This window comes from Clavelina lepadiformis, chromosome 7 (assembly GCF_947623445.1).
Source record: "Clavelina lepadiformis chromosome 7, kaClaLepa1.1, whole genome shotgun sequence".
Lineage (NCBI taxonomy): Eukaryota > Metazoa > Chordata > Ascidiacea > Aplousobranchia > Clavelinidae > Clavelina > Clavelina lepadiformis.
Window position 1 is genome coordinate 13,951,356 of NC_135246.1, and position 27,805 is coordinate 13,979,160.

Consider the following 27,805-nt stretch of genomic DNA (forward strand, 5'->3'; position numbering starts at 1 on the left):
CTTAAAAAGAACAAATACACAAAAATTTAAATAGTCCAGTCGATGGCTGTTTTCATTGAACAAACTATTGATGCCAAATTATGATAAAAAGTAAGAGTATGAGAAAACATTTGAATAAACAAACAAACAAAGTATCAAATTTTCTGCAACTATATTTCTATTTTATTACAATGATTTATATTAATTCGTTGCAGCTTAAGATGATGTTGTTCGTGGGCATTTTTCAAGAACAAATGAACCTAACAGTGGAATATTTCCATCGGCATCAGTTTCAAGTTTATTTATTTGTTCTATCTGCTTCAGTTCAATGTGCCTCGGTAGAAATGAAGGAGTTTCAACTGGAGGCAACTTTCTCTTCCTTGAGTTTGCTATGGTAGATGAGCAGGTACTTCCATTTTTTATCTCTGTATTTGTCGTCTGAGGTACACTCAAGGCATGCATAACTTTTTGATAAAAGTATCCACTTTTTGCCTTCAATTTTGGTTTAGAATTTAATGCAGTGCTTTGTTTTGCAGCACTTCGTAAGGGCACAGCAAGTGAATCACTTCTATTTGTTGAACATTTGTGTTTAATTGCACCATGCACATTATGTATTTTATTCTTGAACCTTGGCTGATGCAGTGTTTGTGGTGTACGGTAAAAGTACAATTGAGGTGGTGGAGGCGGGGGTAAAAATAATGGTACACCAAGGGCGTTAGTTGGAATTGAGCCAATGTTACAGGAATGTGTAGGAGGATAATGTGAATTTATTGAACGAGAATTGTTGTTTAGTGTGTTTTTAGTCTGTATTTCAGATGCAGGTTTGCTTGTTGTAATCTTTGCCCTGTCATGGGCTGTTATATTATTTTTTGTTTTTGTGCTGGCTGACTGACGTTTGCCTGATTGTTTTGAATTTTTTTCAGCTACCTGCCGCTTAAGAAATTTAACTCTAGAAATAACTGATTGTCTTCGGTGGAGAATTTTCTCACGAGTGTCGTCAACTGTCTCATATTCAGGAGCATAAAAGACGTGGAGCATGGCACCAAAAAAATAACGTTCATCAATTTTCTTTTTAGCACATTTTGCTGCTTGTATTTCTTTGAACTGTAGCAAATAAACTTGAGTGAATTCTTCTTTAGGGTAGTCTTTTATTTCACTGCACTGCACCACTGTACCAAATGTATTAAAGAGATTGATCAATTCTTTCTGAAGACCAGTAGCAGGAAGTCCATTCACCACTAAGTATTTGGATTCAAGGTTTACTGTGAACACTCTTACTGAAGTCTTCTTTTTCCCTCTACGATACCTGGGTCTTGTTTCGCAATAATCATATTTGATGTGATGAAGGGGTAGGTCTACAACATTATCGGTCTCCTCATCCATCATCTATACTGCATCATACTAGAATTAAAACAATATTAGACACCAAAAAAGATATCAAGTATTATCAAAACAGATATCAAGTGCTAGTACTGCATTAGGTTATACTGCATTAGGTTATACTGTATTAGGTTATACTGTATTAGGTTATACTGTATTAGGTTATGCTGTACAGCATATTTACACCAAAATTAACATGCATGAGACATAAAGTAGTATAACACTAATATGATATTGCCAGATTGCAGATTATAGCCATTTTCAGCAAGATCCTGCATGCACCAACCAACCAAAAATAACCAGTGTAAGTTCATACTTAGGTGCGCAGTTACACAGCAATGAACGCAGTTTGAATAATTCAATCTCTAAATCCATTAAAAATTGAAAGCGCAGAAGATATGTCATAAAGTGCAAAACTACGCCCCTAATATGCGCCGCTGAAGCTCATAGAACACATTTATTGAGTGCACCTATGCCAAACTCTGCAGTCTGGTAATCGGTCAGATTGGAAAGTTTTTTGGAGAGAAATCTCCCGTGCAACAAGATGAGAAACAATAGCCAACATACAAGCAATAAATGGGTCTAGTGCACAAGTGATCAACCACAGAATAAATCTGTGGGTTCTAGTATACAAATGCACAACCAGATGACATCACAATTCGAGTAGCTGGGGTCTACTATACAAAGGCATTCTGTGGTTGTGCACTTGTATATTAGACCCCCAAATTGCAGACTCTGGCCTTCTTCAGCAAGATCTTGGGTGTGCCAAACAACCATGACAGGTCCGGTGCGAAAAATGCTCAGACTCAATGAAAGTGCGTGCTTATAGGTGCGCAATTCCACAATAATGTGCACAGTTTGATTTATTCAATATTTAAATCAATTGAAAATTGTGTGCACAGAATTTCTTGAAAAGCAATATTGAGTGTGCCTATGCCAAACTCTGCAGTCTGGCTATAGGGCCCATTTGTGTATACTAGACCCTAGTTACTCAAATTGTGACGTCATATATAGTTATGTACTTCACAAGACTCCAAGAAATTTTAATTTCCTGCACACTTATAGCAAACTTTTCAATCTGGACTGTACATAAATAGCAAGTAGCAACCTTGTTCTATTTTATTAGGCTCGTTATTGCCTACAGACTAGACCGCAGAGTATGGCAAGAGCACAACCGAGATTTTTTTTCTAAAATTCCAATGCATACCAGGGCAAACCGGTGTCTCCAAAAAAGGAGACATTAACTTTTTCTCCGATTTATACTGCAAAATTACTGTTTAAAATCGATATCTCTGAAGAAAAAAAGGGAAACACCGGTTTTACCCCGATTTCTACCGTATAGTGCCGTACCTTGCCTGCACCAACACCAGGCAGCCTTGGGCCACAAGTCGCAGTGCAGACCAGAATTTTGGTTCTGCCCATCCGAGATTTCGGCGAAAACTGCCATAGCTTACTCTTAGTCTTGCCTACAAGTTCTGAGGTATCAAGTAATGTTAATGAAAAGAACTTACATTTACCCGACACTACCAAGTCCGCAAAACTAGCCGCATATCAAATTTTGCAAAGAAAATTTAAGCTAAAGACAGCAGCTATCGCTATCAGGGCCCTGGCTAACAAATGTGCAGGTTGCACGCTTTTTAAGGACAAAATCATGAAGAACGTTTGGCCGTGCTCCAAACTGTAGGTGTGGTGCAGCCGAAATCAGGCATTGCAAACTTTCCGTTATTTCATACACTTATTGCAAACACTACTGTTAAATAATTGGCTATCTTAAACACTACCAAATCCTTGAATAAAATAAAGATTGTCTATACTCTATATCAGGCGTCACCAAACGACGGCCCGCGGGTCAGATCCAGCCTGCAAGATTAATTTGTCCAGCCCATCTCACTGAATCACAAATGAACTTGTTGTATGGTAGCCTATTGATCAAAGTGGGAATTCGGCCCGCGATCGTCAGTATTCATGATTATTTGGCCATTTGCGAAAAAAAATTGGTAACGCCTGCTCTACATAACTGTATGAAAACTTACTGCAATAATTTCAGCTGTTACTATGACAAGGGGAAAACACCAAACTTGGACAAGAAAGTTAGTGGAATAGATATCTAAGAAATGCAATGTTACAAGGTAGTCGTAGATGGCATAGTCGTAGACTTGTACGCGTAATTAATTGAAAACGTAGGCTACGCTTTTTGTACTAATGAATAAATAATAATTGAACTGAAATTAATAAACTCGTTTATAAAACCAAAAATATATTAAAAGTGATGCACGTGTTACTTAAAATAGACCTTTTTACATATTGCTAACTTTTTGCACTTTTTCTAATTTCAGCAAAAGTTACCGGACAGATTTTCGTTCCTTTGCAACTATTATAACTCTGCAAAATGAAATTTATAGTCGGAGTTGAAATAGAAGCAGTGTATCGAATTTCATTAAAAACTATATATATTTACAAAAGTAATCCAAAGTCTCAGAAGTATTTAATTACATACCGCTGATATCGACAACTTCTAATTTTTGGATTGCTATCTCCAGCGAAGTGGCATATTCCGATATATGAACATAGTCCACTAACTGATAAAAGTAGCATAAGATGGAACTGCACTCAAGAAAAACAGTGTAATATTTTTATTTGGAAATAGGTGTCGCGAAAGCAATTTTTTGTTGAAAGCATGTGGTCATCTCCTACTTACCGGCATTGCGTCAAGTCACAGTGTCGTGTGCTAGTGTGAATTATTTTAAGCTAAACGATTTTTGCCACTTAGCGCTGATTTTTGAATTTAAACCTTAATCTAAAAAGTCATGCTTCAATGAACTTGCTTCAACTTTTGATTTGAAATATTTGAACAAATATCAAACTTCCAGATTGAAAAAAAGTTTAAGCCTAACTTTCAATCTGCTGAGTAATATTTATGAAACTATAGCAGGCGGTTGTCCATGATGCGACCTATATACCTACAGTATAGTTAGTTAGTTACCTTATATACCTATATAATTTAATTTTGTGCGCTTATGCTTGTCCAGTAAAAATGTACGCTTTATGCAAAGTACGGTAGATGTTTGTATCTAGTTTATTACAATTATTATATTTCTACATATATGCTTAAAGTTTAGAAATTTGAGTTTCTTTACTACATGAAATTGTGCCAATTTTCGCTATAGCCTACTCTGTGGGTGCAAACCGAAAATTTTACAGTCTTCGACAGAATGAAACTTGAGGGAAGCTGTAAATCGTGTCCGCTAAGTAACGAGAGTACATAAAGTGTACATTTTGAAAGAAGTATTTTAATCTGCTATGATTTAAAAACTTAATTTTAAATTATTGTGTTTTTATTAATGATCTACCCAAGACATTTTAAACACTTGCATGATACTGTAGCCTTCTAATAAAAATGGAAACATTTTAACGTAAAATGGAAATTATATATGCACGAAAACAAGTTACAAGACCCATAACAACAGTAACATTGCTGCCTACTCAACAAAAGGAACTTTTTACAGGCAAATCAAAGTATGTCTGCATTGGTTTTGAAACGGTCACCTTCCTGCTGCATTTTTAGGAGACAAATTTATTACTTTACTTTCCTTTGTATCTTGTGGTGGGCTCGAACTTTTAGCGGAAAAATCTGAAGGCAAGAGCTCATGTGGCCAATTTGCGGCACCGAACATAAAATTTAGTGGAAGGCCAGCGAAGGGCTGCATTTGAAAAGATTCCATGTGATTTTGATAGTTGTTATATGACGTCGAACTGGCCGGATTTTTCAGATCGCTGGACGACGAATTCAACGCAGACTCTGCGTGAACAGAACTGGGACCGGGAAGCAGAGATTCTTGCGCGTTGGAGAGAATGCCAGAGAAAAACGGCAGCGCAAATGTACCAGCTTGATTCACTGAAGGTTTGGTTGGTTGGTACTGAAGAACAGAAGAATTCACGTGACTACGTCCGTTGCAGGACGTTTTGTCAACGTCATGGAAAATTTGCTGTCGCGTGAAGCCACTTCGTCCATCACTTGCCGATTTGAAGCAAATGTTTGGCCCTGTTATAAATTACTTAATTTATTAACAAATAGTTGTTGGCAGAAGTTTGCCCAAAAAGCGCTTTGTTTAAAAATGCAACTTGCGTAAATTTGTTGACGGGATGAGAGGATGAAAATGTTCTTCGTTGTCGGATGCTTTAGATTTTTCTTCGCGTCTGTACTTAGCTCGGCGATTTTGAAACCATACCTATCAAAGCAACGTTCACGTTTGTTAAATTTACAACGAATTACCCTCTTTTGACGATTAACAATACGAATGAAGAGGTGTCAGGTGCAGCGACTTTACGGTAATAAATTTTATAGCAGGATCTTAATTCTATAGTTTTGACTTCGGTCAGAAAAGCGTGTCCTTCCCAGGTAGCATTGCTTGTAGATATCTCGACTTTACTGATGAGAAAACAGTAATTGATATAATGCAATGCGATTTGAGACTTCACTTAATTCCTTTGAACGGGAAAAATAACCATCGCACGTGACAATGTAAAAGCTAGAATGTGAATTTTAGGTTCGGTGGTCAGTGACTTTTAGCTGGATTTCTTTGAAGGTGGCTAAGTACAATATGCAAAAAATGACGTAACAATTGCAATAAAAATTGTAGTTACGCTTTATAATTCTGTTTTTGGTGGGGCGTAGCGCCAACTAACGCCACAGAGTGATTATTCAATTAACGACGGAAAGTAAATATGAATTAATTATAAGGTGATAAAATAGCCTTCCGGCTTAGGAACTGAAAAAACGCCTCTGGATTGAAACGGTAAAATTTAATTACGTACTTTCGATTCAAGATGTTTAGACAGGTCATGTATTATGCATATGGGTGTATATGCAACCTTGGGTATGAGAGTTAGAAAACAATAAAAGCGTAACAAAAAGGAAATTATGACAATTTGTTCCTCTGCAGCTGATAAGAGATTTAATAAAAGGCGACTTGCCTTTGTGTTTATCTTAATAGCTTATTCTAATGCGAAGAAAGCGTTAATTATGTATTGTTTATGATGCCGGAACAGCAGGAGCAGACCTTAATTGCATAGATTTGTTTTTCATACGGGAGATACAGTGATAATTTTAAACACAGTATTTAAAATAGAGTGAGCGTCATTGTCAGAGTGGTTTAATCTTTAAACAATACCAATGTTGAAAACGTTTTCTGATTGCAACAATAGAAGACGTCACGCTGGCTACACCAAGCTTTCTGAAAAACGTCGAATAAATGCAGGAAAACATAGAAACTTAATTTCCACCTGTACGCGAACTTCCTGTAAATTGATTTTTACGGCCAATTCCTCTCTGCTAAAGACATCTGGGTAATGTGAGCGTGCAAAGGCTTGCTCCAGCTCGTGAAGTTGAAGTGTGGTAAAGGTCGTTCGATTTCGACGATGGCGCTTGTTTGGATCGGTGTCTCCACCTGTTGGCAAGTACGTTGCGTACATATAGCTCATAGTTATACACATGGAAGCATATCAAAGTAATTAAACATATATTGAACTTTTGCATCACCATTACTTTGCACAACTTGCATTTTAACTTTTTTTACCCGAATCATGTGCGGATTCGTGTAGACTATCACGTCTCTCCTGCTTTTGATAGTCAGACTTATTGCACCAGCGCGACTTGACTGAACATACAAAAAATAACAACATTTTTAAAAAATTAATGTAAAATAACAAGCTTTTTCGTGGATTAATTTAGGGACGAAAGCATTACCTCTCTTATTTTTTGTATGTTGCTTTGGCAACACCTCCATTGTGTTGGCTGTTTGTGAATGGAAGCGGTAGGCCTGAAGAATTCTCTCTGTTTTCTTTTGAATCTTTGAAGTTTCTTGTTCCTTCTTTTTTGTTTCTTCCCAATTGGAAGTAGCTTGCCTGTATTTTTCAAGTTCTCTGTATATGTTGGCCTCCTTGTTTAAGTTGCTTTCACACCTGGGTTGTTGTTGGTCATCTCCGTTTTCCCTCGTTTCATTTTGATTATCGTTTTGTGCTTTTTTGAAGTTACTTTTGCCGCTTACATCCACACGTTGTCCGATCGATGCTTTCTTTTCCGAATGCAAATGCGTTAACTCTTTTCCCTGGAGTTCCTCCAGTTCACCAACATCAGATATCACGTCACTTGCATCGCTTTTGCTGCTGTCAAGGTAACGTTCTTCTGGAGTTTGAGGTCTTTCTGCGAGACGACGTTGCTGCAACATCAACATGGCGGAGGGGAGCATCCAACTGTTTTCAGGTATTTGTTGTGTAGAACACCCTGCGGATGCATACATCTGATGCATGAGCAAAAGAGTTGCGGGATCACATCCGGACTGAGCTGAGAGTAAACGCTCTTTCTGCTCCAACAGTATTCTTAGTAAATATTCTTCAGAAGGATCACTGGAGCATGATTTTTCACTCATGCCAGTTGCTTTTCTTGGATACTGCTGACAATTGTCTTCGGACAAAGGTTTCGGGGTGCGTGCGTTCTCAGAATGTTGTTCTGTGTCTTTAGAGCCAAGTTCAAAAAAATTTGACTCCAAGGCGGAGACGTTGTTTGGATGAGATAACGGTTGATTGACTTTGCCATCATCAACTTTGCTGCTTGAGATTTTTTTGCTTTTCTCATCACTATCAGTATAAGTATTAACACCGAAAGACAAAATACTTTCAGCTTTGCTGAAGTCGACATTACTTGCGGCTAAAGTAAAAGGGGAAACCTCGTAAGACTGGTGTGCGAAAAGTTTTCGGTTTGCTTTATCTGGGTCACAAAATCTGGAATAATCCGGCAGAACTGGAGCAGGAAACCGATTGCGGATGGACAGATCTTGTTTGTTAGATGGCGATCCTTGGCTTACATCATGATGTAATTTCTTTTTAGGAGATGGCTCAGTGCACTCATGTGTAGTATTTGCAGGTACGAATGTTTTGCGGTCAATTACTGCCTGGTCGCTGTAATGTTCCATCAATTCGAAAACTTTTTTATTTTGATTTTCCCCAGAGCCCTCTCGTTTAATTTTTATCTGTTTTCTATCGATGACATTTTTCTTTTCCTCAGTTAAACTGGAAGCCACTGGAACTTGCCTGAGAGTGTTCTCAACCATCTCAGAACTAGTGGTCGACAAATCGTCGAAATGTTTCAAATGAAGAGATGATTTTTGACCTGGTGGTAACATCCACTCCTGGCGAAAGAGAAGTTTTTCTTTTTCCGAATTGGCGTTATTTTCTTCCTTTTGCGGCATGTTCGTAGCGTTTTTCGGATCATTAACATAGGGCTGCATCTTCTCAATGTAATTATTCAGCCACCCCTGTAACAATCCTGGTCTAGAATAGGGATTCAGGAAACTGTAACCGGGGTCCCATGAAACATTCTGCATTGTGGCATCCTGACACGACTTCAAAACTCCTGGTTGGTGGTCAAATTCCTGCTTCCCGCTTCCCGCTTCCACTTCCTGCTTGCGGTTCTCTGTGTGGCTAGGATGAATTGGATTCTCGCAAACTTTCTTCGGAACTGGTTGTAGAAGTGCTGCTCTTTCGCAATGGGTCGTGTTATTGCTGCGATTGGGTGATTCATCACCTTCAACGCGATGTGAAATTTTTTGCGGTTCACAATTGATCGACCGTTTAACAAGGTCCATATTGCTTGTAACAGTGGTCGATTAAGTTCTGTAATGCAACAATATTTTTTAAAAGTTTTATTTAAATTCTAACTTAGGAGATGAAAACCTATATAAACTTGATATATATATAACTTGATATTGATATATATGTTGAACTTGATATAGATGTTGTACCAAGAACCTTCCATAAAACTTCGAAAACAAAAGTTTCAAATCTATCACCAGATCATAAATTTGGTTCTCAAAACTGGCTTCATAACCGAGATTTACAGTAATATTTTTAAAATGCTCTTTATTGTAAAACGCATTCAAGACTTCCCTGTGATACGCTTTTCATGATCTCAGCGTATTTTCCGTCAAAAACCTTTCTTTCTTGTATAGTTAATAAACTATAAATTTTTAATTTTCGTCATGTCATGAGCGAAAAAAGTCGGTTTGTTTTGAATTCTGCGAATTTTGGAGATGCACTGAGTTTGACTTCTATAATTTGATCTATGTTTTACAGCATTTAAATAAAAATATTAGCGCGCATTTTTTATATTTTACTCACCGTTAAATTCACAAAGTTATAACTCTAATGTCGAGCAATTCAAAACAATTCAAATTCTAATTCAAACAATTCGCAAAATACATAACGCCTCAATGAATCTTTGCGGTTTCCAAATCAACTGTAACTGTAACTGTACAGTTCAGCGCCTTTTCTGTTGTATAATGGTTCCTTAATCGCCTTGTCACTGTCATGATTCGCAAACCAAATCAATAAACAAATTGGTCAATGCTGTTTGAAAAGTCCATTGCAAAGTATATACAAGACGGCGGCATTATGCAACGTCCATTTTTTAATTTCTTAATGCAGATTTCTGCTTTACTATTCAGCGATACGGAAAATTTTCTTTAAGCTGACCTGGTCCGACACTCAGTTGTTTTAATTCTGCAAATTACCAAATTAGTGCATTCAAGCTTGGCGCAATTACACGGAATGAGCGTATGGATATAATATTCAAGCATGCTAATGATGTGAGGGAAAGAAAAACGGCCTTTCAACGCCATATGCACGTTCGACGTAGAGCTCTAGCTGCACAGTGACAGCTACCTTATTGACCCATATATGCAATTTAATTGATAAAAAATAATTACTTATTATATCGATTAAACATTTTGATTGATCTGCTGCATCATATGAGCTTGTTTTTAGTATGCGGAAATGCGGTCTATGTAAAACCATAGAAAAATTTTAAAAAGCAATTTCAACAAACCGTTACTGGCTTACTTCTCACATGTTATGATAATTACTGGTCTAAGAAACCGAAGTTAAATATTTTATGGCAAGCAATGTTTTTAAGCCAAAAGGCAACAGGAGATCACAACTTAATTGGCGATTACAGGTTGTTTATTTTAAGCCAAATAAAATAAAGTTATTTAACCAAAGAGAATGAAGAGATCAGAAAATATAACACGCAGAACTAAGAAACAGAAAATGAACATATAATCGTATTAACTACTGCTTTCATATGGGCAAATGTTATTCCCTAAATTTCGATCGATAAAAGACATAATTAGTCGCTTACAAATTGAGTAATTTAATTGAGCGCTATTACTTTTTGCAACTTCCTTGATTATAGAATTGATTAATTTTTGTTAGGAGCGATTGTTAGAACCCATAAGCTTCTACTCAACATTTGTATGTTGCTAATGCAGCAACAACTGCATGCTTAATCATAAATTTTGCATGGAAACTTTCTTGGACTATTACATTTGCTTTATCATTGGATCCTACCGATCATCAGCTAAAGGGATATCGTGTAGCAGACATAAGTGTCAGAAAGTTTAGTTTCCGTCGTATATCCAAAGATTTTAGATGAGTTTTCTGTTTTTATCGACGTCACGTTTTGCACTTTAGTGTTTGCCTTTAACTGACGAACTTTAAACACTAAAAACATATTGTTGGTGTTTTCTTACGGCTAGCATACTAACCCTACCTGTTTTTGACTATAAGCAAACTAAATCAAGTGATCACAAACAAACCTACACATGTCATATTGTTTCATAATACCTTTAAAAACGGCAACCAGAGTGGTGGCAATGTAGACAGTTTTATGATTTCTCTTAAAGTCTACTCCACATAACGCAAGTAGCCTAGTGGCAATTCACACCAAACATCTTTACGTATATACAGATAACAGACCTAATTGTAATAAAAAATTGGAAAAGGGAAGAAAGAAAGCGCATTATTTTTTCAAGTTTAAGTAAATTTCCCAACGGCTTAATCCGTTGCATTACATTTTAATGCTACAAGGCGAATCCAATGACACATACGAGAGAGTGCATTTTAGCCGAAATTAACAAATTACATTTTCATCAACGATTATGAAAGATCAATTTTTATGTTGTAAACGCAAGCAGATGATGCCGCTTTTAGATAAATTAACAAATGGGCCGGGCGATCATTGCATTATAAAAAAGCGGCAAAACGCTTTATATTTTTAACTCATAACAATAAACGACATATTTGTGAGAGGACGCGTCACCTTAAAGCGTAATCCTTCGGTCATATCTGAAATTAAATGACGGTTGTGTCAAGTCGAATTAAGAATTAATGCCATGAAATCGCATTACCAAAATTAATTTCAAGGACATTCAAGACTTCTCATCACACTTCACTTGCTTTCTACGTGCCGCCACCTGCCAAATTATCACTGGACCGTGGACTTTACTTTCTCAAGGTTGACTTTTTAACTCTCACGTTTACCAACACTATCCTGTTTGGTTGCACTCAACTTCTACAGAAATAACTTGAAACGATACAAGTTTAAAACCCCACAAACGCTTCAGGGTTGCGAATACTACTTATATACAGAATCCTAAACTAAAACCCGAGAGAATCAATTGCTTCTCGAACGCTACTTAAAACGAAAAAATTAATTTTAATTTGGAGCCAAGTTATTCTTTCTTTGATCAATTCTAGTCGGTGTGTGGCAAATCTCTTTAATCTCATGAAACATGAACAGCAAGGGGGTCCTGGCATACGACGAAGTCATCATGCTTTTGCCACCAGCACTACTGGCGTCTGCCTATAATCTATTTCAACCCACCTTCACGTAATTACGCGAGCGCTGTCCCCGACCAGGTATTGTATCACGCTTAACTCAATGGATTCGAACAATTTCGCTCTGTGGGGACATTTCGACGGCTTAAGCCCATACACATCAAAGTCGTTGATAGTAAGGAAACATGAATTGAAATTCAATAAAGTTTCACCTCGAAGTCATAAGATTTTTTGTAGTCTGGCGACATTTCAACGTCATATCTTTTGGGGTTTAAAGGCGACCGTTTGTCATTCGGAAAAAACGTCGTTTCATTGTAAGCCGGACCTCGATTCTATTTACTTTCGACGTACAAAAAGGATCTTCCATCGATTCACTTCTTTTACATTTTACTTCTTTACACTTTCAATTTATTTCAATTTCAAGCACCAAGTCTATTAACCTACTGACTGGGCAACATTTTTGTTAAAAAGTAAAACATGGCATTAGATATGCAGTTGGTTTAATGCAAAATCAAATATTAGTTTGGATGAGATGAAGCAACCATATACCAAATGCTGGTCAAAAGATGGCGGATTTTAAACAGACAATACAAAAATTGAATATAATTTTTAAGAGAACGCATGCGTGCCTTCTTCGTTATGCCAAACGATTTGACGTGACATGATTTAATTCCCAACGTTACCGATAAAGTCGTATCTCTTGCAGAATAAATGTTTCTACACAGTGCATGGAACCGAACAGCTGAACAACTACCTTCATGCCATTTCCGTAAGCTACTCCACTAATACCGAAGGGGGCACAGAACAAGACTAAAAGAATTTCGCTGTCGAAATTGGTATATATGGTTATGTATTATTTGGTTTTTGAAGTCATTCCTTCCTGGATGTGTTTGATGACATCATCGTTCCGTAACGTTTGCTTGAGTTTATTCAGCCTCGACTTGGAAGAGAAATTTGAGTCTTGAGTCTTAATTGAGCGACCTGAAATAGTTTATTAAAGGCAGGTAAGCAGTGATTTGACAGAGAAGAATCAATCTCTTTTTTCTGGGGAAAAGACTAGTTATCCTTTACTACAAGACAACATACTCTCTTGATGAAAGTGTAAATGTTGTCTATAGAAAGCGGCAGTAAAATTGAACTGTGAACCCGTTACAAAGCAGCAGCCTAGAGTAATAATATTAAGACGCTTTGTACAACTCCTAGTTGTCAAATTCAGAAGCATCTTGGAGGACTGAATATGTCAGTCTTTCTCGGCGCAAGCTCTTCCGATGTTCAAGTATACAACACATCCGACAAGTCATGGTCCGATCAATAAAGAAGTAATGATCACACTTGATTATCACTAGTGAAACAATTTTACAAGGAAAGTTAACTCACATGCGTCTTGCATAATGGAGTTGGCCAAACCATGGCAGTAGAAAGCAACTGTGTCTTTTGGCAATGTGTACAAGGCCCAAGTAATGCAACAGAATGAGACTTCCTCTGCCCATTTTTCCAACGCCCAACCTGTATTACTGAGTTTTTCCTCAGAGCCATCTATGCATGCTTAGAGTTTAATAATAAATATTTCAAGGACGCAGATGGTGCTGTGTAAATGTAATCATGTAACCGACCATTGATTGACTCACTGATATTTATTTCACATTCACTGTGGTAATAACCATCGTTTTGCTTTTTTTTTAGCATTGCCAACAATTGTATGTTTTGGATTTCTTCTGCTCCGAACGACATGTTTGTAAATTCGTTGTACAAAGAAAGATCAATTTTCTTCAGCTGAATAAAAAAGCATCCCAATCTGCAAATGCCACTAGCAAACATATGTTTTCACAGAAATACCTTTAGACGGCGTAAGTTGTGCATCTTTGAAAGTTTCATAATGGTAGCATGTGGTTTAAATGTTTTTTGGCCTGAGCCAATGAACTCAGCAAGTTTTGAATCCAATTGTTCTGTAACAAATAGCATAATATCTATTACTTTTAATGTTACAAGAAACTACGTCAACATCATTGCACTGTTTTTTATGCATGTTAAGTTTTACAGAAACTTTAGTTTAAGGCTATTAATTTGTTAAATTGCGAGACACTTTTCATAGTAAAAATTTTATTACAAAGTTCATTAAAGAGTTAATTGCTTTAAAACAAAGGTCAATGAAAAATCTTAGTCGATTCAATTTCTTTTAGTGTAGAGTTCTTTCTGAGAAAAAGACTACAGTTTTTTTATTTTTCATAAAAGGTTTGCTATAAAAGTGTGTATGATATATTCCAATGAATTGTTAAGAGCTTCTCACCTGCAATGAGTGAAATTTGACTTAATGCTTCCCCCGGCAAAATATTTGCAAACAGAACCTCTTTACGAAAATTACCTATTCCTTCTAGGGTTATAGAAAAATTTTTGCCATTGACAATATCAACAATCTTTGGAATACATTCCTTCATTAAGGCTTCTGCTCTAATGAAATAAGGTACAAATTTGTTAATATCAAGGTAATAGTATTTGTATTATTGTAAAATACATAAATCTTCAAGACAAAAGTCACTGTGTAACATACAAAGGAAGACAAGACAACTATTATATTAGGTATTCAGATGCCGGTGTGACTAATGCAAAACAATATATGCTGCAAAACTCATTCAAGCAAGTAGGTACAACTATGGTATTGACATAATATATACACTATATAAAAAAATTTAGCCTACGCATATTTTTGGCAAAAATATAATTCTTTGTTGGCTCAGTGGTGGAGCTATCAAAGTTTCGGGCACGCAATAAGTCGACCCTGGTTTAATAACCAACGACATCATTATTGTAATACCCTTGAGCAAGGCATTAATGGAGCTTGTTCCTGTTCATTGATGCTGGTGAACAGCTCCAGTTTCGGCCAATAAACTATAAAAAATAAAAATACCATATAAAAGAGTGCGTTTTTCGAAACTTAGACAACAAAAGCTCAGTAACGGGCATTCACATGATGAAGAATCATCGCCGAGTTATGTAAAGATTTTCATAAGTCCAAGGATAAAGATCTGCTACCATCTTCAAAGAGGTATCCCCTTACCTTACTACATCAGCTTCATCTTTAAGGTAAAAGACAGCCAATGTTATGTGTGAAGTGCATGTTGGAACAACTGCTTTGGTAAGACGCTTGTCCTGATGTTTTATCTGCTCCTGAACAGCCCTGAATTTCCCTACCAGTACAATTACTAGTGTGAACAGTAAACTAAACTCTCAGCAAAACAAAGATAGATTTAATATTTTTTTTTTAATTCCGAACATTTGAAAGGTTTTTATGTTTTGTGGCAACAACACAAGATCTACAGCCACAACCAAAATGCTAATTAATCTTTTCTAGAAAACGTTTTAGAAGGCTTAAAAAGCACCTAAAATAATTGGATTGGCAATGCGTATCCCCAAAAAGTAATTTGGACGAGGTTTTGGTCTACTTGATTCATTATCTGATTGCTTCCTTTTCTTTTCCTTTTGATTTTTACTTTTGTGTTGTTTTCTTTTTCCTGTATTTTGTGATTCTGCAAACAAACAAACATGGCCTCCGTGTTTGAAACATGTATATAAAGCAGACAAATAATTTTGTACAAACAATTTTTATCTGAGGCCAGTCATAGTTTTAAATTTGACATTTATACTGAAAATAGTTTGTAGCAATCACTGCTTATACATTGGGATACGAGCTCATGCCAGAGTGTATGAAAATTTGAACAAATGCAATGAAAGAGCAAGGAAGTTACAAATCGTTGTCTATGTTCTATTGAGAAGAAATAAATGATACTAAACTTGATGCAGCATTAAGTTCCTGTTCTTCAGTTGACATAATGTTTAGTAATCCTATGCTTTTGGCTTGCAAGGCCTAACTGCTTAACTGAAGTTATGACCATAAGCTTTTATAGAAAAGAGATATTTATACATCCAAAACACTTCCTATAAATTAAATCTTATGTTATTTTTCTAGTTATTTTTCTGAAAAAGAATGTTGATTGCTAAATATTCTTACCCACACCACCTTGCACTATCATATATATAGTGAAGTAAGATTGTATCTCTCACAACTTGAGAGTTACACCATGTACAGTTACACCCACATGCAATTGCTCTATTCGTGAGTGCGTTCACCATCATTGCACTTGCATGCTTTCTGTTAGTTTTGCTTAGCCATTGTTTGTTAAAACCTGGCTTATATAGTTTTATAATAAAAATTATTTACAGGTCTTACTGTAACGACATAACTCACTTTAATCATACGAAGGTTCTCTGCATTACAAGAATAAATATTGTGATACAATTACAAGTATGATTTATCATATGGTAGTTTTCAACAAGAAATTACAGGGCATGCTGAGAAACGTTTAGTGTTATGGTGTGCACTGGAAACTCAATTCTTTGTTTTTAGTAAATTCGGGGCAATGAATGGAATAATGTCGGGTCTAGTGCAGAAGCGCACAACCAAATGGCGTCACAATTTCAGGAGCTGGTCCCTAGTATACATATGCATCTTCTGGTTGTGCACTTCTACACTACATCCAAAATTTCTGAGAACTAGGAGCATTTATGAAGCAACCACCAAGCTGTCTATCTCAAGCAAAATCCTGAAATTCGCCTAATCTCCTACTGGCCACTGCCAGTTAAATGGCCGCTTGCTTTAATCACTATTTTGTAGTTTTGCTTAACTCGTAGGGGAATTACCAATTTGCAACGAGTTTAAATCATAGAAATCGAACAACAATAATCTAACTTCTTGTTACAGTATTAGTATTTCATGGTCAAATAAAAATAAAAAATAAAAAACTTTTCTTTGTTATATAACTGGGTTAATTGTATAAACTTTAGATAACTATGCTCTCGGCGAACTAATTAACTCAAAAATATAACGTGACTAAAAGAAACATTGCCCTGATGAAACTAAGCCGAATGGACAAACGAAATGTTGACATAAATAAATTTCTGTATTTCACAAATTGTGCCTTGTATTTAATGTTAATATGCTTGGTAGTGGCCGCAGTATTTCTAAAAGAAATATAGTTGTATATTTTTAAAAGCAAGCCAGAAAAATGCAATAAAGACGAAAGTAAAACTATAGAAACATTTCGGTTTCTGGAGTTTAGATTCGGAAATTTATCAACAGGACTTTTACAGTGTCACAGTTTGCAATTCATTATGAAATATGTATTTTATTTTGGAGTAAAAAGACTGCTTAGTTCCAATTTGGGACAAATTACCGATTTTAGCAAAACGTATAGCCATTCATATGTCTAATAAACAGATTATAAATCTTTTTATCTCAGGAACTTTTCCAAAGAGAAGCTTTATCAGTAATCTTTAAACATACAAAACCACATTATTTATCTTAATGTTTTACAAACGAAAGAGGAATTTAAGCTTACAAGATATACTTTCACTCCTCTTTCAAAACATAAAATAATTCAAAACCACATCGTCTAATCCAGCTCGAACAACAGAAACCTTAAAGATTTGTATTGAGGATACGTGACTTTATGCTCGACGCTTGTATTAGGTGTTTGGTAGTCTATTGACAGGTGTATGTTTGACTAAGTCTAAGAGTTTTTACACTTTTTAGGCTATGCTGAAGTCAGCTGAACGAACATAAACAGTTTTGGTATTAGTTGGTTTGTTTTTTATTTACAAAACCATAAGCTTGAAATGCGCTAAGTATGCCACCAATAAATAAAAGTGGGGAAAACTAAAAATGAATTCAGCGCACTTTCATAAAGTTTCTTCATTAACGTAAGAATGCGGTTTTATAAAGTTGATTTAAATTATGATACATGATGATGTAACAAAGGGTAAGCCAGAGCAACTCGATGTTTTTGGTGTTATGAACATTCCAAATGTAGCCCTTATATGTCATTAAGAAATGTGGTAAGTGACACAGTAGAATAACAACGTGCACGCGGTACATGTTATTTTTAACAGCTTTCGCAATTCGTCACGTTTCCCGCTTTAATTTGTCGACCCTGTTTTCTAAAAAATGTCTTCTTCCTTGACCAATGAACTTTTATTAGACGATCTGTTCTTCGAAACCAAGCAGCCAATTTTAACAATTAAACGACTTTTAATTATTATCGAACCAAATTATAGCAAATGTTTGAGAGTTGCGTGTGATAACGCAACGAAAAAAGACTTGAAGCCCGATCGTCGCTGCAAGCTTCAAATTTTTAATGCTCAAAATATTTTGCTCTTCTTTTGCTTAGATAAACTTTGAGAGTGGACATGAATGCGCCTGTCACATATGACAGATCTGATGATTTTGGTTTTATTATCTGCCAATTTCAAGGAAAGTATTAAACTGTTTTCCGTATGACGCAACGGATTTCATAGCTGATTTGACACGTGTTGTTCTTCCTTCTACGAAAAGCTTCATTTGTCAAAAAACGGTTTGTTAAAGATTTTAGAATTGCCAAAGAAAGTTTTATCACCTTTGGCAATTATTAGTTAATTATAAGGTGAGGTAATGTTTCAGCAAAACACATTTTTTGTAAAATAAAAAGGATAAAACACAAAACTGTCAAGCGTTGTGGATGATTCGTCTAAATATGGGATGGATAGAAGCAGCAAGAAATCTATTAATTATCGATAATTTTATTTTGTAAAACATCTTTAAAAAGTGAACAAAGCGAGGAAATAAACCCAAATAATAAATGTAAACGTAAAAATAAATAAAAACAGAATAGAAAAATACATGCAAACAAAAGCCACTGTTAGAAAAGCATCAAATATCTGCAAACGGAAGCAAGAGTTGATGTTTTGGTTTCCGCGATTGTATATACCAAGAAAAATGCATTTAGCACTGGGAGCAGATTGCCTCGCGGGCCAAGGAAAACGATCTATCACAACGGGAGGAATTTAGAAGTAACAAAATTTAGTTTTTACTGCAAACAAAGCAACGTTGTGCTGCATTCGCGGAACTAATCAGGAGTGATGGAACGTTATATATCAACGACCATTAAAATGTAAGTGATGAGCCTAGCAAAACATAAAAGAGGCCATCACAGCGTTATAAGCAATGTAACCGATCCCACACGCAACTGCACAAAGGGACATAGTTATTTCACGCTTAATTTGTCTGGCGCCTGGCTTCTCATCCGGCAAACTGTTTTTGAGGATTTCACCTTTCTTGTTTTTGTGAGGAAATGGCTCTTCCGGAATTTGACAACCCAGGAACTCACATAGAGAAGGCCAACCTTGTGAGCATTTATACACCAGCAATTGGTTCTTTGGCGCAACCTGCAAGAATAATAATAGTTTTGTTTACAAAAACTCAACTTAGCCAAGTTCAAATTTCTGCGGCATGTCTCAAGTAGAAATGGATATTACAGAAACCGCGAGTCTATTCAGCTAAGTTAATCCGACTTTTTTGGTAAGCACAAGGTCATGTCTATGTGAAACGATAAAATCTCCTACACTCAACTAGAGTAAAACTACGTTCTAATTTACGGTTTTAAATGGTGAGTCACTCTGTATTTAGAAGATTAAGTGCTCGTTTGTGCAACGTTATATTTTGTCAACACAGACGCTGCAAACTCTTGCCTTCATTTAAGCATTTTTGTCGGAGTTCGCTGGAAAATGATTTCTAAGAAACGCCGCGAAAACCTCACAAGTTTTTAAAGTTTTATGAGATAAACTTTTACTTGTTTGTATATCCAGCGATAATCGCTGCGGTGACGTAACGTGGAGCGAAAGAGGTTTGGTATAGAGCAGCAATCTGTGTAATTATCAAACAAAGAGTAATCTTGCTGGCATCATACCTGAAGCACTCTGGCGTTGTGGTTTCTGTAAGCGATCTTCAGCGATTGTTCATTCGGGACGTAAGTATGCCAGGGCGAAATTGGGACCGAACCAAAGGCGATGCGAACTGTCAAAATATTTACCTTATATAACCAACTTGATCATAAGAGCGTTGTCATTATTTTTGGTAACAAGATAACTTATCAGGTCCGGTTGTGATTTAGATTACCAAGATGTTACTACGACAAGATCAGATGAAAAAACATGCAATAATTAATTGGTTACACGATCGAGGACTTACTTCCGTTATTTAAAAAGTTTTGCAGTCTGGTGCAATGTGGTGACAACCTGCTTATGGTGCTGTAAAGACCGCAGTTGGCCAACATCTGCAGTTGCCTATGCATGCTTGTACACCATTCTTCCTCAGTATCACGAACCATGAGCAAAATCTGCGAACAAGAAAGCTGGTGTTTAATTTGTTTCGATGATTCTATCACAAACTTTTCTCGCCTTCAATTGGTTCCTTAAACCTTAAGGGTATATTACTGCACGATAAAATATCGGTTAATATTATACCTTGGCGTTCGGAAAAGCTTTCAGCATTTCTTCCCAATAGTAGCAGGCCGGAACGTCACATGTTGCGTCTACATTCTCATACATCTTCTTGAAGTCTTCCGGCGTTCCTCCGACCGTCATTATCTTCATCCATTCGTCGTAGCAAAAATCAAAATTTTCCTCCGCATCATAAACGCTGTAGCCAAGGGTTCTGAGAGCAGCAGTGATGCTTTTGGTGCCTGTCTTGGGCATTCCGGCCACAATTATCTTCATCGTTCCAAGTTATGTAAAGTTTAGATGTTACAAGTTGAACGCTTAAGAGCTGAATACAAAAGAACGGTTTTCAGTTGACTATATAAAGCATCCAGCGGGGAGAAAAAATCCCGCCCAGTTTTACGTTTTTCTTCTAGGAAACTACGTCATACGTGTTGTCGTTCTCAATTAAATCGAATAGATTAGCGCGTGAAACTCGAACAGGATGCGCTTAATCACAATAGCATTCCCAAAACCACGCAACTGATATTAAATCCGACTAAACTTGTAATTTTTCTAAAACTTTTTCGAAAGTATATTGTTTTAATTTGTGCCAGAAACCGACCATTCACTCACACGTCAAAACATAAATTTTCTCTGCTAATAAGAATGATGGCCAGCACGTGCGCTGGTGTCGTCAGCATGATTGTTCTTTAAATAAAGTTCCAGTGAAGTGAATCAAAATTTGTGCCTTTTGTGTGTGCTTCCTTCTAAATGTCAAAACTTTAGATCTCGAGATTAGATCGAATCGTTTTTGTGCAGGTCTCGCTGAGGTTTTCAGGTCAAAGTTTATGACCATAATCCCACGGCTGTAGTTTCTCGAAAATCGGGCTTGTGATAGATAAGTTTACGTCCTATTATGGTAAAGTTTTATCAGGTTGACTACCAAAACCGCACAAGTCATGTACATGGCTAGTCACTGATAGTGTAAATATATTTACTGGCCTCGAATCTTGTAACTTACGTAAAGTGTGTTGCATAAGCCATACGCGCATTACGCAAGCGCAGCTAGTTGCGAAACGGGCGTAACTATACCAATCAAAATCGCAGAAAAATTTCCATTGTGTTTTGAAGTTCTTTATTTAGAGCACTATGATGGCTTCGAGCAGAAAAGTTTTCCTCGGTGTCATGTACAGTACATGCTTAAGTGGATTCGTATTTAATTAATCGCTCTTAATATTTCGTTCTATCTACGACCTTTTGTTCCATAGCCCTTGGTTGGGCTTTACGTTGTTTCTTACTCGTATGCTTTTCTTTTTATTGTTGATATCGCGAAATGGGCTAAGAGAAATGGTGTTTCCTTGGAGAAGTCTTCCAGGAAAGAATATTTTGAAATATTCAGGTTATAATCTATTCTAAGTTAATGCTTACACGTACACTTGACGCGCGGTTTAATGGAACGTTCTATAAATACATTTCTCTAGGAACTAAGCCAGAGGGCGAATGGTTATTTTGCGCAGAAGTTTGTTAAGATTAAATCGCGACACCTCGCGTACCTAACAGTCTTTACGGCAATGCGATGATCTTGCCAAGAGAGAGAAAACGTAGGCTATAATAAAGGAATACTTTTGTTTAACTTCTGGTTCATTTAAGTTCATGCACTGCCAATGCTGCGACCGCATATACTGTATCGGTACTAAGATTCCTGAAATATCTCCGGTGGGCCAACTGTGAACTCGTTTGTACCAGTGATAAGAAGATTCCTTTCTTCGCTGAAAGACCGCAAAGACCTCGAAACAAGAAAACTCTAAGAAGAGCAGTTGAAAAAGTTTTCGAAAAATTCAGGCGCCGTCATCCTATCTAGAGATCTTGGAATTGATGATTTTATGCTTTCCGGTAAGCGGGTTCTGTGGTTGTTCTGACTTTTAGATGGAGAGAATGTCGCACACAAAAAAACAAACACGAAATACGAAAAACTAGTTTATCAAAACTTCGAGAAAATTTCTTCCAGACACCAACTTTAAGTTACAATTATGACGTCATTATTTCATTACCAAATATACATTACATAACCAAGGCGCTTTACCTCAATCGCAAACACTTGTTCCCCTTGTACCGTGCGCGTCGTATCAATCGAAACACGTCATGTAATGAGCGCAAAGCCAATATTGACGACAAAATTATGTTTTGCGCCTTCCGAGAAATGTTTGGCAGCTGTATGTATCTTCTTAATTATCACTGCTTTCAATACAGTTCAAGGCGGTGCGTTCGTGTTCCTAGACCACTCACCATTTGTTTTGACAACAACAGCGCAGTGTAAAGTAATGCCAGCTTTATATAACTTTATTAAAAACGTTTAAGCGGTCTTTTTCTCGATCTAATAATTTTCAAAAACAAAAAAATCACGATCAGCGTTTATGAGCTTGTCAAGTTTCCCCGCCATTTTTGACTTCAGCTCGCATACCGATGAAGTGTTTGTGGCGCTTTCCGCTGCTGAAGCTGTAAAGCGTGCAACTTGAATGAGATTACCTGCTGCTGTACCACATTGCTTTGCATTAACTTACCGCAAGTACGTTTGCTGTTGGGTGTATTATGTATGTTCGTTAGAGGCTTTAGTTATACGCTTTAGGGAATATCGATCACTGCCGTCAAATCCTAAAACAAAAGTATTTTACGATATATCTTGGCAGTAATGACGACCCCAAATATTATTTCAATTTTATATTATGGTTGGAAATTTTGACGACTTTCTTTAGCCGTTACCTATTTGACATTAACCGTTAGTACCGACTATAACACTATAGCTGCCTTATTAATTGTAAATTAATTATTAACTCAGGCAAAACCACTTCTTATTTTTAAGAATCGGGGTGAAAATTGTTGTGTTAGTAAAATACGTGATGCTATAGCATGCTGCGCAGACTCCAACGTTTGTCGTAGAAATAAAATATTCGAGTATTAATATGATATAATAAGAGCAGCGCATTTCCATTTGTCGTTGGGTGATGATTAAAATATTTAGTTCCAATCTTTTTATTACATGTACGGTTTTGGCTAATGGTTAACAATATTTTATTTGCTTAGTGCATTTGCCGGTAAGTGTCTAATATAGCTGGATAAACTTTCCCTGCCCTATATAGCCAATGAATAGCATAGTATTACGCAATCGTACTCGCAATAAGTGGCAATGGTCGATGAGTACAAAAATGAAGCCTAATTTAAAGTATATGACATGCATGGAAAATCGTGTTCGACCGAAATAGACCACGGCTGTGAAAGAAAGTACCTATATGAACTCACTTAACCGCACTACACTTGTATAATGATCGCAAGACTATGAAATTACTTTAATGAAGCACTACAACCTAAACAAGCATTTAATTTACGGGATGAAAAGCAGGAACACTTCATGAAAAGATGCAGCAGAAAGCCGTCGTGAGATAATAATGTTATTCGTAACTTGTAAATTTAAGGATCTTAAACATGACTTGTTATTTATTAAAAACTTTGTAGCATTTTAGCTCATCACCAAATATACTACATTTCATTTTCTACATGCCAAATATGCCGGGTGTCTTGTCATGCCTCCACATAACGCATGTGTCATACATAATGACGTAACGTGATGAATATGCTCCGCTTATGATGAACCTTCGGGCGCAAACCGGAATTAAGTTAGAAATTTTGTCATAAAATGCTGAAAAGAAATGCGGACAAACAAACAAAATGGGATCACGTATTTCAAGGTTTATCTAAGGTCATTATGATGCTGTTCCTACTGCGTCATCTTTACAATATCACGTCAGTATCGCGTGCTTTGTTTGGGCATTTTGAGTATATCGGTAAATATGCACCAACCACAAAAGTACCGTCTGCGTCAGTTTGATAAATTGCTGGTCAAATCACGATTTACTGATTTGCTGTATAGGTTTGGGTGTCAATTTTCTCTCAAGGAAAAGACGATACCTGTTTAAAGCTTTATATCTCTTAAGAACGTGCGTAGATGCTAACGAAATCCACCAAGTGCATCGTGCTGCTGTTTCGACGCAAACAGCGAGAATGTTTGAGTAAATTCTTGTGACATAACATAAAAGAATCATCCGAAAAGAATCATCCTATACAGTCAAGGTATAGGATGATGCAAATTAATACCAGCATGAAGAATTTAAATGCTTCAGTATGAAACAACAACGTTTGAAATTGGTTGTAGCCCATATATGCCGTAAAAATGGGTTCGGTATTTTCCACTACTTTGATGCATAAGCGTAGCTGCGTTGTTACAATATAATTTGACACTAAGCTGAATTTAAGCAGCGTAATTTTCTTGTACAAGCTTAAGATTAATATCTACCAAGGTTCAAAAAAAATTAAAAAACGCCAGATGAAAAGATCTGCTTTGAGGAAAAGCCGTAAATATTCAGTTTATTTCTGAAAGATTTTACTCGTATAAAGATACCACAAAGATCTGGCTTAACGATACCTAACGTACACTAAAAGAAATGTAAATACTATATTCTTTGAAAGATTTTGAAGCGTAATTGAATAATTACCTTATCTTCTACAACACGATAGGCATAAAATATTTGTAACACGTTACGTTTGGAGTGAAATACGTGTCTGCAAGTACTACCACGTAAAATGACCGTCTCTGAACCGACCTGATCGTGATAATACTGCCCACAGTACTGTCCTTTTCCGTTTTGCTTTGTTCTAATGCTGGCGAAATATTTGCTCACATGCCTTTTACTTTTATCAAAGTCGTTCAATCCTTACAGATCTTTTGGTTGCTATGCTCGTTATGATTAAAAACAAATATACTTAAAATGTCCTTACCCTTAACAAAATTCCAGCTAGTTAAATGTTAACCTTTGTTGAAATCGAAGAGCTGCAATTTACACAACTATATAGTATAGGCGACATTAAAGTCAACTAGGTTCATACTGAAAATATACTGCGTTATTTGCTGCTATTTCCGTTCTTTCGTGACGTGCTGTGTATAGCATTTTATTTTCACTGACACTATGTCGACCATCAAAAAAATAAGAGGAGAAAATTTGAAAAACATATTTACATTTTCTGCATTATTTCTTGTGGTCGAAATTTCGTGACGGTGAAGGCAGCAAAATGCAAATTACAGTGATGCAGACCAAAACCGTTGCCAACTTTTTACGAATTACGTCGAGAAACACTGGATGAAAGTCCCATGTCATTGCTGGTATTTCCTCATGGCGTGCCCGGACTAACTATTTTTTACAGATTAAACACGTTTATCTGAGTCGAGACCGCAAGCTTGGAGAGGATATACGGGTTCATTCTTGCAAAAACATGGTATGATTTTCTTCAAGTCATAAGTGTTTGCGACGTGTCGCATTTTCGTTCCGGGGATAAACAATCTTTCAAGTTGAAGACGTTTTTTCATGATGCCACACTTAGAATCATAGCGTAACAACTGCCCAACAAACTGTTGAGTCAGATGTATGTGTTAACTAAGATCATCGGACTGAATAACGTTGCAGAAACATAAATAAGTGCGGATTTAACTTGATTAATAGCCACATCATTAAACCGCAATAACCTTTCTTCCCGCCAGTTGTCTGCTTTTTTCTCAGTACTACTAAAACTATAACACGGTTCAGTAACCTGGTTAATTATTATTCACAATCTTTTGGCTGCCTACCTTTCACAGCATGATGCTTTGCTCTGTCGTAAGAATATTAAACAGACGCATAACTATTCAAATTTCATAAAAGAGTTTCTTCAATTCTCAACCCTCGTGCCGTGAAAGTTTTCCAGGAGCGTGTTTTGTAAAACTTAAACGATATCGACATTTCTACTTTTTTAATCATGGTTACAAAATTCTTACCTGAAGGGATGTCGTAATAACGTATACGAACCTTGTGACATATACTCAGCACACTCAGTTCATGCTTAGCAGCTTATGCTATAGTGGACCAGGGTGTTAAACGAATAGTTAACCTGAATCTTACCAGTTTCAGCGCATTTTTTTTCCGAATTTGAACCGGAACTAGAACCCAACATACTAAATTTTTTCGAACCCAAAACAAACTTGAATTAATGAAGAAAAAAACACTGGAACTGGAGTCGAGTTTTTTAAGTGTAATAACGTTTTTCAAAAAACTATTGACAACTTATTTATGATTGTTAAGAGAGATGGGGGTAAGCAGCTATATTCTTAAGGGAAAGTTGTCATAAGCTCTACATCTTTGTAAAAATATCGTGCTTTTTTGTAAATGCTGGGCGGTTTATATGGCTATATTCATACAATGCTTATATTATTGTATAATCAGAACTAATTTCAATAAAAAATTCCTATTTTGCTGTAGGAAATTTTACAGAAAACAAACTTTGAGTGAAATGAATATTATTTGTAATTACAATTCCTTGACAGTTGCAGAATGTAATTTTAATTGTGAATCCCACAAATTTGAGGTGGAAAAAGAAATTGTACTTTTTATAGGGTATAGGTCACTACTTATGTTTCTATAATATTGAAATTTCTGTAACAATTTTTGTATTTTCGTTTCCTAAATGTGCATTGTGCGACAAACAAGCTTAGACTTTGCCTTTGGACCACGGGTTAAATCTTAAACGCGTTACGAATGGAAAAAATTGATCACCATGGTTTTAGGCTCACACGCGTTTTTAATAGACTTGCATTGGTTGCCCGAATACATCTTCTTTTTGAAGCAAGTAGCTCAACAAAAAAGGTCAGGCATGTTTTGATTCTGACTGATTTGCCAGCACTAACGACTAAACAAAGAAAGAGGTTTGGAGTAGTGTTTAACTCCAGAAGGCTGCCGCAATAAGTGATCCAACGCGATACGTTGCGATTGTATCTTATTTTAGGCTCTTTACCGCTTCAAGTGTTGTGCTCTAAATGAATGTTCGACCACTAAGCTCTTTCATATCAAACCAATCTAGACTTAACTCAGGGACTTTCCCTTCAACGTCATTCCGAGACGAGATTTTCCGGTTGAAGGACTTGCCAGCAGTGTTCCGTGAAGCAAAGCCCATACCAGCATAGTCTATTCTATAAGGACAGAAAGAATTGAGCTACAGCAGCTACCAGGAAAGCGTAAACAACTCGGTAGTTTAGAATATATTGGCAACGCATGTGCAAACGGGAATGTTACACGTATAGATTTTCTGTTACACTTGTGTTATTTTCCGTTCCAGTTACCTGACAGTTTACTTCGTAATTCTATAAATTGTTTTCGTGTGATTTGTAAAGTTAATGGTTAACTTGAGAGTACTGAAAGCAAATCAAGTTGGGAGATACATATAGCTATAAGAGTGTATTATCCTACTCTACTATATGGTCGTTTTCCAGTAAAATGTTTCTGCTACGTTTACTCTTTCAGTCGTTGATAAAAAGTTCAGAACCAAATAAAAAATTTTGTGCGTCACAGTCTAACAAAGTTTTGCAACTATCCACTTTGGAGGTCTGACCATTTAGGTATATTGCAGATTA

At 36.4% G+C, this 27,805-nt stretch overlaps 4 protein-coding genes across 6 annotated transcripts; all 4 read right to left on the minus strand.

Moving 5' to 3' along the window:
- Positions 1 to 3,386, minus strand: LOC143465334 (uncharacterized). 2 transcript variants are annotated; one of them, XM_076963566.1, is made up of 2 exons: positions 2,710 to 3,386; positions 1 to 1,380 (listed from the first exon to the last, which is right to left on the minus strand). In XM_076963566.1, exon 2 carries the CDS (start codon positions 1,363 to 1,365, stop codon positions 196 to 198), a length of 1,170 nt encoding a protein of 389 aa, XP_076819681.1. In that variant the 5' UTR covers positions 1,366 to 1,380; positions 2,710 to 3,386; the 3' UTR covers positions 1 to 195. The 2 variants fall into 2 exon arrangements, with proteins under 2 accessions (XP_076819681.1, XP_076819680.1); XM_076963565.1 differs by having other exon boundaries at positions 1 to 1,460; positions 1,506 to 3,386.
- Positions 3,387 to 4,717: 1,331 nt separating this feature from the next.
- LOC143465395 (uncharacterized) lies at positions 4,718 to 9,023 on the minus strand. Its single transcript, XM_076963641.1, has 5 exons — positions 7,106 to 9,023; positions 6,936 to 7,016; positions 6,643 to 6,806; positions 5,486 to 5,588; positions 4,718 to 5,401 (listed from the first exon to the last, which is right to left on the minus strand). The coding sequence occupies exons 1-5, from the start codon at positions 9,000 to 9,002 to the stop codon at positions 4,902 to 4,904; spliced, it is 2,745 nt and encodes a 914-aa protein (XP_076819756.1). The 5' UTR covers positions 9,003 to 9,023; the 3' UTR covers positions 4,718 to 4,901.
- Positions 9,024 to 12,513: 3,490 nt separating this feature from the next.
- On the minus strand, positions 12,514 to 15,970 carry LOC143465873 (A-kinase anchor protein 7-like). 2 transcript variants are annotated; one of them, XM_076964389.1, is made up of 8 exons: positions 15,820 to 15,970; positions 15,471 to 15,554; positions 15,086 to 15,215; positions 14,318 to 14,478; positions 13,867 to 13,976; positions 13,659 to 13,803; positions 13,408 to 13,566; positions 12,514 to 13,011 (listed from the first exon to the last, which is right to left on the minus strand). In XM_076964389.1, the coding sequence occupies exons 1-8, from the start codon at positions 15,854 to 15,856 to the stop codon at positions 12,884 to 12,886; spliced, it is 954 nt and encodes a 317-aa protein (XP_076820504.1). In that variant the 5' UTR covers positions 15,857 to 15,970; the 3' UTR covers positions 12,514 to 12,883. The 2 variants fall into 2 exon arrangements, with proteins under 2 accessions (XP_076820504.1, XP_076820503.1); XM_076964388.1 differs by having other exon boundaries at positions 15,408 to 15,554; positions 15,820 to 15,969.
- Positions 15,971 to 18,619: 2,649 nt separating this feature from the next.
- LOC143465858 (uncharacterized) lies at positions 18,620 to 20,675 on the minus strand. The gene is made up of 4 exons (XM_076964368.1): positions 20,362 to 20,675; positions 20,087 to 20,234; positions 19,806 to 19,912; positions 18,620 to 19,284 (listed from the first exon to the last, which is right to left on the minus strand). The coding sequence occupies exons 1-4, from the start codon at positions 20,611 to 20,613 to the stop codon at positions 19,024 to 19,026; spliced, it is 768 nt and encodes a 255-aa protein (XP_076820483.1). The 5' UTR covers positions 20,614 to 20,675; the 3' UTR covers positions 18,620 to 19,023.
- Positions 20,676 to 27,805: the final 7,130 nt, after the last annotated feature.